The sequence below is a fragment of the Rhincodon typus genome, chromosome 24 (genome assembly GCF_021869965.1).
Source record: "Rhincodon typus isolate 14 chromosome 24, sRhiTyp1.1, whole genome shotgun sequence".
NCBI classification, from domain to species: Eukaryota; Metazoa; Chordata; class Chondrichthyes; order Orectolobiformes; family Rhincodontidae; genus Rhincodon; species Rhincodon typus.
The window spans coordinates 19,143,746-19,155,561 of NC_063355.1; the positions used below are offsets into that span (position 1 = coordinate 19,143,746).

Below are 11,816 nucleotides of genomic sequence, written 5' to 3' on the forward strand. Positions count from 1 at the left end.
GGTTAGCCATGGTTGATTTTGCCCTCTCTTAGAATCTTTCCTCCTTGCTGGGATGTGTACTTTTGTTGAGAGTCATGAATTATCTCTTGAAATGTTTGCCACTGCTTGCTTACTGGCAATCCTGCTAATCTATCCACGCAGTTCACTCTAGCTAACTGTATCCTCATTTCATTGTAATTCCCGAACACACACTCTGAATTCGATGTCATGGCCACCCTTTCCAGTTTGATTAACCCAATCAACATGAAGGTAAAAGTCACCCATAATTATTACTTTATTCTTTTTGCAAATTCCTACCATTTGTTGATTGATAGCCTTTCCTACAGTGTAACTACTGTTTGGAGGCTTTGTACACTACTACCACAACTACTTTCACTTGATTTAATTTCATGGGACATCATGGGAAATTCATGGGTTTTTTTAACCTCCACCCAAATGAACTCCACATCATCCAAGTTTAGTTCATCTCTCATTAACAGTGTTACCTTACCATTTTTTCCATCCTTCTTGTCTTTCTGAAAGGTCAAATACACCTGAATGTTAAGTTCCCGCATTTGATAATCTTGTAACTATGTTTCTGTAATGACCATGAGATCATATTCATTTATCTTGATTTGTGCTGTCAGTTCATCTACCTTATTCTAAATGCTCGTGCATTAAGATACAAAGCCTTTAAGTTTCTTGTATCATTGAATTTCCCTAAACGTTTATTCTTCCTTGGTGCAATACAGCACAAATTCTTCCCTTCCTTTTAATTTTTGGTAACAATCAGCCACATCACTAACCTTCAATCCTACCTTCTCCTTTATCTTTGATTTTATAATTTTCATGCAGCTGAATCACCTCTTTTCTCCCCCCCCCATCCCCCGACAACCCATTTAATTTAAAACCCTATTCACAGCCCTAGTCAGGTGATTCACCAGGACTCTGATCCTAGCATGATTCAGGTGGAGCCCATTCCATCGGAAAAGCTCCCTCTTTCCCCAGTACTGGTGCCAATGTCCCATGAATTTAAACCCATTTCTCCCACACTAATGTTTGAGCCACACATTTTACCTTTTGCTGACCTTATGTCAATTAACTGATGGTTCAGATAGTAATCTGGAGACTTCTACCTCTTTTTGTTCTACTTTTTAAGTCTGCCTGTAGCTGCTCAGATTCCCTCAGCAGAATCTCTTTGCATGTTCTACCTATGTCGCTGATACCTACATGGACCATGACAACTGGATCATTTCCCTCCCATACCAAGTTTCTTTGCAGCCCAGATGACATGTCCTCCACACAGTCTTCTGGAGTCTTGATCCTGGCCACAGACAACAGTGTCTTCCCTTGACTAAAGTATCCCCAGTCACAACTACATTTCTCTTCCCTCCCAGTTGTTAAATGGCTCCTTGCATCACGCTCATCCTCCCTATAGCCCTGCTCTCAACGAAACATGAAGCAAGAATCTCAAACCTATTAGACAAGCTGAAGGGCTGAGGCTTCTGCAGTATGACCTCCTGGATCCCTCTTCCTGCCTTGCTTGTAGTCACACCACTCTGTCCCTGATCACCAACTGAAGTAGTTAATCTAAGGGATGTGACACCTCCTGGAAAACAACGTCCAGGTAACTCTTCCCCCTCCTGATGTGTTGAGTGTTCAAAGCTGAGACTCCAGCTCATCAACTATGAACTGCAGCTTCTTAAGCAACCAGCACTTGTTACAGATGAGGTTACTATGAACTACAGTGGAGCCCACCGGCCCCCTTGTCACAGAGGTACAACACATCACCTGGCCCTGCATCTCTATCTTATTTACTTAGCTAATTTGTTTATTTCAAATTTCCTATTGGTCTTTTAGTTTTTTATTTGTAAAATATTTTGTGTTTAATTTTTCATCCAAAAGTAACTTAAGAGTCAAATTATCAGCTATTGCTAACCAGTGAATTTACAGCTTTCCTGTGATGTTACTCCCTTTCTGCTGTGCTGAGCCAGTGATCCTGGGCTTCGTTATCCTGTTAAAAGACCTTCTAAACCATGAACCAAAAATGCAAGCAAAAAGCACCTCCTCCTCTCTGCACCAAATTCTCGTGCAAAATTCCAGAAATAGATGAGGACTTGTGCTGTGCCTCACTCTGGATGTTATCTCTCCTTCCTGACCATGTGAAGCTTACTGATTTGAGAGGCTGCCCAAGATGTAGTAATTATAGCATGGGTTAGTTAGGACAAATTGCTTGTTTTTGTGCAGTACATTTTTAGTTCCTATTTCTGATGGTGCAAGAATCCATTGTTTAAATGACCCTGTGTGACAGTTTAACCTGAATATATGTATAATAGCTGTTTATCCGGAAATGAAATCCACAGTAACAGTGACTCTTCTTTATGACACTGCTTTTCAAACCAGTGATTTCAGATGTGTAGTTCATTGAAGTTTTATCTTTTATTTTAAATCCATGCTTTTACTTTTTTTTGAACCTAGATTAAGTTTAAGTGGGGAAGGTACATCCTTTGAACAGCAGGCATCTGGAGCTGTTTTAGATTTGATGGGTGATGAAACACAAGATATGCAAAAGAAGAAACAAATGCTAAAGTGGTATGTATTATTCATAAAGTGCTTTTACTTCATAACTTAGGAGTTTATTTGATGTCTACTACTGGATATTTTCAAAGTAGATCTTGAATGGATAGAATTTAACTGGATATGTATAGAAATTTAGAAACCAGGAGCTGGAGGAGGCCATTTGGCCATTCGAGCCTGCACCGTTCGGTGCGATCATAGCTTATTCTCTCAGTGCCATATTTTTACTTTATCCTTGTATTCCTTGATGCCTTTAATATCTAAACATTTATAAGTCTCTGTCTTGAATATATTCAGTGACTTGGCCTGCACAGTTTCACCACTGACTGGGTGCAGAAATGGTGCTACCTGTCAAAGTGGCCTGCCTTGTATCCTGACATTGTGACTGCTGATTCTAGACTCCCCAACCAGAGAAAACATCCTCCCTGATTCTAGCGTATCTATCTCTGTTTGAATTTCATACATTTCAATTAGATCTGCTCTCATCCTTCTAAACACTAGTTAATATAGGCCCAGTTGAACTCATCTCTACTCATAGGATCGTCATACAATATTGGTATGAACTTAGTGGATTTCTGCTGCACACCCTCTATGGAAAGCGTATCCTTCCTTACGTAGGAAGACCAAAATTGCACACAATACTCCAGGTATGGTCTCACCATGGTCCCTGAATAACTGCAGTAAGACATCCCTACTTCTGAACTCAAATCATCTTGCAATGAAGATGAACATACAATTTGCCTTCCTAATTACTTGCTGCACCTGCCTATTTACTTTGTTGACTGGTGTGGAAGGACACTGAGAACCCTCTGTACTTTCACATTTTTCAATATATTACTATTTAAATGATACTCTCTGCCTTTTTCTTTCATGTGCTAATATAAATAGAATCGTTTGTCAAACTGCCAGAACCTTTTACTAACAGGAATGTGCTATACCATAGTATATGTACAATGTACAACGTTGAAATCACAAAGCCCTACACTACTGAAGGCTGGCATATAGTGACTGCCTTATCAGATGATCACGAGTGTTTTCATCACTATATTCTTGCCATTTCTGTGTGTGAACAGAAATATCGAGCAAAAGTATTTGCATTGACCATTGCATTTGATGCCCCATCCGTGGAGATGTGGAGCCTCTTGAAATTTCCAAACATATTTTGGATAAATTGCGTGTGATAATCTGGATTTTCTTCTAAAATAAAACAAAGAACTATGAATGCTGGAAATCTGAAACAAAAACAGAAATTGCTGGAAAAACTCAGCAGGTCTGGCAGCATTTGTGGAGAGAAAGCAGAGTTAACATTGCCAGTCTAGTGACCCATCTTCAGAACTGATGGTAGCTAGGAAAATGTGGTATATGTGCTAAAAACGTTTGGTGGGGAGAGTGCAGGGAAAGGTGGAGTTGGAAAAGAAGAAGAGTGATGGGCAGAGATGGAGCCCAGAGACTCAAAATGACATTAGGCAATCAAAGGGATGAATGGTAATATACCAGGGAGAAAGAAAAGCTGATAATGGGAATCACAAGTAGGTGAATGTAGGTTGGCGGTGCTGAAACCAGCTCATGTCATGACAGAGGTGCAGGGGGTGGGTAAAGGACACAGCGGAAGGTGTTGAGGTCTAAAATTATTGAACTTGGTATTGAGTCCTGAAGGCTGCAGTCCCCAGGTGGAAAATGAGGTGCTGTTCTTTCAGCTTGCATTGAGCCTCACTGGAGCTCTGTACCTGGCTTGAGACCAAAATGAAGAGTGGGAGAATATGGGCTGGAAAGCAATTGGAGAACAACAAGGGAGCAGCTAGTTGGAGGGTTGACAGTATGGTAAGCAAGTGAGTAAGAAGCTCGGCGAGATGGTGAGGTGACATGCTGGAGAGTTGAAAAAGCGGGAGAGACAAGGCAGTTTTCTTTTGTACTAAGTGACTGACTGCTTAGTAACTGCTTTAAAGTGGAAGTGATGAAAATGCTATGAGGGCATTGTTAATTTGCCAATCCCACTGTTAGAACATACTTTAAATGGGAAATACTTGTATCTCACTTTGTCTACTTTACAGGCAATCAAAATTACAGTTTCTGAAGAAAGGTCACAGGACTTAATTCTACTTTATGTCCACAGATGCAGCCAGACTTGCTGAATTTCCCTAGCAAATTGTTTGTGTTTCAGATCTTCAGCATCCACAGTTCTTTTGTTGTACTTTACTGCATAGTCAATATTTTCACAAATCTTTTGAAACCATTTCTCATATTTCATTAAAAATACATGTGCTGCAAACCAGCAGAAACTTCCCAATCCCTTTCTCATCATGCTAATTATGTCTTTGTAATTTTTGTTTTTAATCATGCACAACATTGGAATAAGAAGTTTTCCCATTTACAATATTTAAAAATAAATGTTGTATATGGGGAAAACTTATTATTCCAACATCCTTTAAACCAAAATGAAGTTTTGAATATGTTTTTAATGTTTTAATTTATTTTTTAAGTTTAATATAGTATTTTTTAAACATTTGGTAGGTGCTAATATAAAAAGAAATTATTGAAATTTTGTGCAGGGACCGTAAAAAGAAGCGATTTATCAGAGACACGAGCCAGGAAAATAAGAAAATAAAGACTGAAAGTGGAAGATATATCAGTGCTTCTTACAAGAAAAACATGTATCTTTTTTTTTAATTGCGTTTCATTTCACTTACTGTTGCATCTTTGCTTTTTGTTAGATCGTATATTAACCTAAAAATGAAATAGATCAAATAATTTGCCGTGTGTTACATTGAGATTCTTATTTAGCAGAAGTGCCCATGTACAATTCTTGGATCAGGAAGTGATGCACTGGTTGAATAACGAATTGGTCAGATCTCATCTGGAACACTGAATTCAGTGTAGGGCACCAAACCTCAGGAAAGAAATCTTGATCTTGGAAGCAGTATCAGAAAAAAGCATTGAAATAGTAGCCAAAGTAAAGTGGTTAAATTGAGGACAGTTGACAAGACTTGACTTATGTTCCCATAAGTGTTAAAAAGTGAGGGATGATTTAATCTAAGCATGTAAAACAGTAGATTCAGAGGTATTAATCTAGAACGAGGGGATATGTTAAATTTACAGCCAGACTAAGCATTTAAGAATGGAATCTGAACCACTTTTCACAAAATGGCAAATAGGAATTTGGAACTTGGTACCTAATAGATTTTTAGTGGGTCAAGATGTCAAGGCAATCCTGTTCAAATATTGTTGTTAAAGATGGGAGAAGCTTGAACGACTTGACTGTAAAATAGAGGTGATTTTGTAGAAGTATACAAGCTAGTGAATAGTATGCAAATGATGCAGGTGAAAGTAAACTTTGCATAAATTGCGAGAATAGGACATAGGGAAATGTTTTCATAACTAGGTGGCAAATATACTGAAATCAAAACTTGTTTCCTTTACAAACAGTGATCATTACATAGAATATTTTCCAAATTACTTTGTAGTATCATAAGTCCAGAATGATTTTGGAACTGTTTGTATGTTGTAATGTGGGGAAGATGGTTGGTGTAGCTTTGATTGGAGGAACCAAGACAGGCTGAACTGAAGGTCTTCCTTAAATAATGGTCTGGAATTATCTAGGATGCAAGAAAAGCACTCTCAATTTCCTTTGATTTTGGTTTATGGTCTTGATCATTCCTAAGTTGAAAGGACAGGTTAATGTTCTGCATTGAAACTCTGAGTTGTACTGAAGGCAGACATCCTTAGCATTTTCCTTTGCCTCCCTGTTTGTACGTTACAGGTCTACATTACATTCAGGATCATCCATTTTTACTTCTAAAGAATTGAATTTAAATTTAAAATTTGCTATGTGATATAATCATTCTATTATCTAGTCCATGACAACTAAATACTTTTGGAATCAGAGACTGAAAATAACCTAACTATAACATCATAATGGACAAAAATTCTGATCTAAGCAAATTCAAAAATAGATCTTAGGCATATGTACACAAATCTTTGGATGTTGCAGGCTATTTGCAAAGTTTGTTCAAAAAGCATAAGAATTCCTGGATTTTGTTAATGGAAGAATAGAGTGCAAAAATAAGGTAGCCATGCTAAATCTTTGCAAAACACTGGCCATGATGGAGTATTCTATTCAATCTAGATGTCATATTTTTGAAAGGTTGTCAAAGTAGTAAAGTACAAAGTGTGCAAAAGAGATTTAGTGGAATCATACCAGGGCAGAGAGAATTCAGATCTTTGAAAATTTGGAGAAGCTTGGATTGTTCTCCTTTTAAGCAAAGATTGTTGAGGAGGTTTGATCGAGATGTTCCCAATCTTAGAGTTTTGATAGAGTAAGGAGAAGATTTGGTAACCAGCTGGCACAAATTTAACTTGATTAGTAAAAGAAACTGAGGCAATATGAGGAAAGAGATTTTTACGAAGCAAGTTGTGATCGAGAATGTACTGCTTGAAAAGTTAGTGAAAACAGTAATATTCCAAAGAGGATTGCACAAATTCATGAAGGAAAGGAAATTACATGGTTCATAGACGTGTAGGATTAGCTTAATAACTGTGCCAAAGATTAGACATGAGCATAATGATCTGAGATGCCTCCCTCTATTCTGTATATTTCTATGGGATTCAAATATATTTGTTTTGGCCACTTATTAGATGTACCACTCTGTCCATTTGCAGTCAGATTTGATGATATAACTGTAGAAAACCAAATTGATAACTTTTAAAAAGATAGTTGAAGGAGAAAATGGTCGAACATTGACTAGTGCTACACATACCTTTTTCTGTAATCTTGAATTCAGTTGAATGGTGTCTTGGGGCTTCAGAAATTATTTGAACTCAACTGAACAGCATAACTATCTAACTATAGTCAGTGTGACTTTTTTTCTTTAAAATTTCCCTGTTTTTTGTACCAGTACATATTTAAGATTTTTTTAGCCTCAGATGGTTAAAAACACAAAAAAAAATCCAAAATGGTTCAATTTCCATGACCAACAATATTTAGCTATGAGGAATGGAAGAAGAAGTACAAGATTGATGAAAGAGTATCCGATGATGAAGCTGAAAATGAGCAAAGGAATTACAGGAAGAAAGGTAGCCATGGTAAGACTACTTTATTTACAAAGGCTTATTTTAGCAAAGGTTACACAAAGGTCCATAATATTGCAGTGAACAAACCAATTAACTATTGTTATCTTTATGCCAAAGTATTAATCAAAAGCAAAATACATTGTACTAATCATAACAGTCACTAAATGTATTTTAAATGCAATTTTTAAAAATGAACATGTGGTATAAGAGCAGGAGCTTTGCTGTTGCTTCGTGCACAATTTGCTACAATCCATTAATTTGAAAGTCCATGGTAATACTCAATTTCAAAGTGTTACTCCATTTCAGCAGTTCAACATTTTTTGTTAAAAATTTTATGTCTGTTTAACTTTCTTTGCATTCAGTTCAGTTGTTATCATTCTGAATTTATAAATTGCATTTTTAAACTTCTGGGTGGAAATAATATCTGAAAAAAATAGAAATGCTAAATCAAGTTTGAATGCTAGAGTGTTCCAAACTCTAGAAGTGGGGGCCTAGAGATACTTGAGAAGGTGCATAAACTACTAATGCGTGGAGTGGAATAGACTTGCCAAAAAAAGACAGTAGAGGCAAATACTGTTAAAATTTGATACGCAATTAGAATTTGATGACATGAGTGATCAGAGAGACCTCTTGAACCAACCAGATATATTACTTAATCTCTGATTTGTTCTGTTCTATTCCTATAACTACAGAAATAAACAAAATGTTTGGGAAGGACAGGTGGAAAAAAAAAGTACATTTTAATTATACCTTTAATGGATTAAGTACATAATACATATATATGAAGTCTGCATTTCCAGCAATATTTTCATCATATTACGTATGAAATTTTTTCAGTAAATATATTTGGTAGCCCATCTCCCATTGCATTTCTCGTGGATAGGCTAGGTTCTATTGCAATGTTTACAATGTTGAGTTTTGGGTAGAGAAGGGCACATAACAGGGACAAATTAGAAGGAAAGTATACAGAAAAGAACAAGCAAAAGAACAGTAAGTGTTGAACAGAAAATTGCAGCAATCGGATTAGAATGAGGATGATGTGTAAGTAGAGGTAGCATGGTACTAAGAGTAGCACAATAGATGAGATTTGAGAAATGTAGCATTACAGATTTTGTAGGAAAGAGAATACAAAACTTTTATGTATTACAGGACCTTCAGGAATGCAAGGACTAGCCTTAAAGTGGTGACGTGATATAAAATGACATCTGTTCTGAATGTTTCTCCTTCGGAGCTTATTTCCAGTCAGGAATTTACAAGCAGAACAAAAATTAATTTTGTCAATGTGGCAGAGTCTGTTATACACCAATCTTTTTTGAGAAGGGAAATGCGGTTGGTGTGGTTTATGTGCATTTTCAAAAAACATGTTGTAAGCTACTTCATACAAATCTTTGACCAAAGAAAATGGCACAGAGAATTAAGAATATAGCTGTGTGAATCAAGAGATGATTGCAGGGCGGAAGGAGGTTAGTTAGACTGGAAAAATTTGTTCTGCTTGCATGTGTAGGAAAGCCCTGACATAAAATTGTTCTTTCCATGTACAAAAATAAATTAGATGTGACCAGGGCTAATACTGAAATTTGCTGATAACACAAAATTACAGGATTCTACAAATTATAACGTGATACAGGAGGTTGCAACCTAGCATGGATGAGGAGTTTCAGATATGAAGAGAGAAAAAAAATTCCCTGCAAGGAGTTGGGAGAGTCCTAGTAGAAGCTAAGGTTTTAAAGTATGTAAATATGACTAGTTACTCAGTTTGGGTACTTTTATTGTTTTGATGGCTGATGCAGTAATCTAAATCATCACAAACTTAAAATAGAAGTAGAAAAGTAAGTTTAAAATATAAAATTCTGGGTATTGCATAAATTATTTTTAATGCATTAAATAAGTTGTTGAAAAAAATACTGTATTGACGTGTATGGGTAGTAAGTCTAAGTGAATTTAGAGTTGGTGGCTCCTCCAGAAAAGTACCAGCAAAAACATAATAGGACAGATTGCCTGTTTCTATAATGTAACCTCCTGATTGTATCTTGATTAAGAAATGATACATACAACATTACAGGTGGACGAGGAAACTCTCGTTACTTCCAAAGAAAACAAGGGCAACAGCACGGAGCGCGTTCAGAGTTGAAGACCAAAGCTGAAATCCTTAAAAATAGAAAGAAAAAAGAAAAACTGCAGTTCCTACAACGGGGAGGGATGAAGAAACTGAAGCTTAAGAATCGCCAACGTGTAAGAGAAATGAAGAGCATGGCCTTTGGTAGAGGCAAGGGGAAAATGCGGAAAAAAATGTAATTCATAATGCCAAATAGTCACCTACAGCATTGGACTATACAGTGACGTGCTGCAGGCTAACGTCACTTAAAGATACTTTTCATTTGTTGTTACTTATGCAGACTATTGAATGAATATTTATTCAGGAGGAAAGGGGAGGTAACAGTGCCTTGAACATATTGACTTTTGTTGGATTGTATGTGCTAGAACATTAAGGTTCATTTGTAATTGTAATTAAACTTGTTTTGTACAATAGTGTCTTGAAGATCACTGTCATCACTGAAATATTCCAGATAAAAACCATATGCTAAAGACCGAGGAAATTAATTTTAAAAAAAACCTAGTTCAGCATAATATTTTAAATCTATTTGTAAAATTTATACCTTCTGTCAATACTATATAATCCTTTGAATGAGGAGTGAATTTATTTTAAACATTTCATCATTAAAATTAAAATGGTCTCATTTAGATAATGAGCATTCTAAATACTATCATAAACCACACTGTGAAAAATAAATTTCTGCTGTGTATTGCACAAATGTTTCATTAAAATTTTGTAGCAGTACAAAACTGTAATTAATTTGAAGTTTCCTGGCACAGTTATGAGCATTGAGAACAGTATAATATGAAGAACTGCTGTGGGTGGAATAATTTACTATGAACAGTATCCAATTATATAATTAACAGTGCAATAACATGTCGTTGAGAGGTAACTAATGCAGTATGGTACAAGTAAATTAGTTACCATCCAAAAAGTCTAGTCATTCAATCTGATTCTTGCATATGTTTATCAACTTTCAATGTAAATATGTGACTTTTTTCTTGTATGAGTGATTATTAATTTTCCAAAGAGTAGATTATCTAAATACTTATTCTCTTCCTGAACTAAATTAGCTTTGGGGCTTTTTTGTGATTTCGAGTCATGATGTCCCTAGGGTGACATTTCAAAGTTATAGATTTTGTAAATTGAATTTTCTTTTAAATTAGTTGGAAGTTAGTTTTAAATCTCTTCTCTACAGTTACCAGAAATTTAGCAAACTCCTTGAAGTACTAATACATGTTTTAGTATTCAGCAAGTTCTCGATGGTATGGATGAGTTTACATGAGCCATTAAAGCCAATGTCTATTTAAAGGTATCATTCTGGCAAATGGTATTAAATTCCATAGGTGAACTGTTGCATTTATATACCATTTATTACTCCTTTGTTAAAAGTGGCCACTGTTGTGCAGGCAATTATAGCTGCAAATTGAAGCGATAGGTAAATTTGATGATTGAGATCCTTTTAAGTAAAAGGAAGTTAAAATGTAAAATTCAGTATTGCAATCTTTTACATCAATCTGACCAGGCAGTTAAGGTTTTTATTTACTTCTTCAATCAAACACTGGCACCTTGCGGCGATGTAGTGCTTCCACTGCTTCATCAGCCTTATTTTTATTTTGTACCTTTTTTTTGTTATTGAAGCTTCAACCCATAATGTTTAACTGAAATGATGCTGATAGTTATATATGTGAATAACATTTTACTTAAATTCAGTGCTTAGATTTAACTGGGATTCAGATAACTTTTCCCACCTAATCTCTGCATCCAGTAATATGAAAATCAGGTATGCGACACGTTTGGATTAATGGAGGAAAGGGAGAGGAGTTGAGGAGGGAGCTCTAGTTGACAAGGCCCCATAGGTCTGATGGTACAACCTTGAAGGGCAGAGCAATCAAAATTGGGATGCTGAAAAGGCCAGAATTGGAGGAATGCAGATATTATTATGTACTGCTTATGTAACATAATTTGATCTTGGTTGGGTAATTTGCAATTTGGATGGTAGTTTACTGTTCTGCACTTGCAGTAGTCAGCTGAAAAGAAATCTAAGTGGATAGAGCAGACAGCTTGAGTCAAATTATCACTTGTTTTTACAATGTGC

General features: G+C 36.1%; 1 protein-coding gene across 1 annotated transcript in view; it reads left to right on the forward strand.

Moving 5' to 3' along the window:
* Nucleotides 1-10,477, forward strand: part of ddx54 (DEAD (Asp-Glu-Ala-Asp) box polypeptide 54) — a 41,550-nt gene extending 31,073 nt beyond the window's left edge. Inside the window, exons 17-20 of the mRNA XM_020511717.2 lie at nucleotides 2,458-2,571; nucleotides 5,106-5,207; nucleotides 7,538-7,635; nucleotides 9,686-10,477. Of these exons, the coding sequence (XP_020367306.2) occupies nucleotides 2,458-2,571; nucleotides 5,106-5,207; nucleotides 7,538-7,635; nucleotides 9,686-9,918 (547 nt within the window). The 3' untranslated portion in view covers nucleotides 9,919-10,477. The remainder of the gene's footprint in view (nucleotides 1-2,457; nucleotides 2,572-5,105; nucleotides 5,208-7,537; nucleotides 7,636-9,685) is intronic.
* Nucleotides 10,478-11,816: the final 1,339 nt, after the last annotated feature.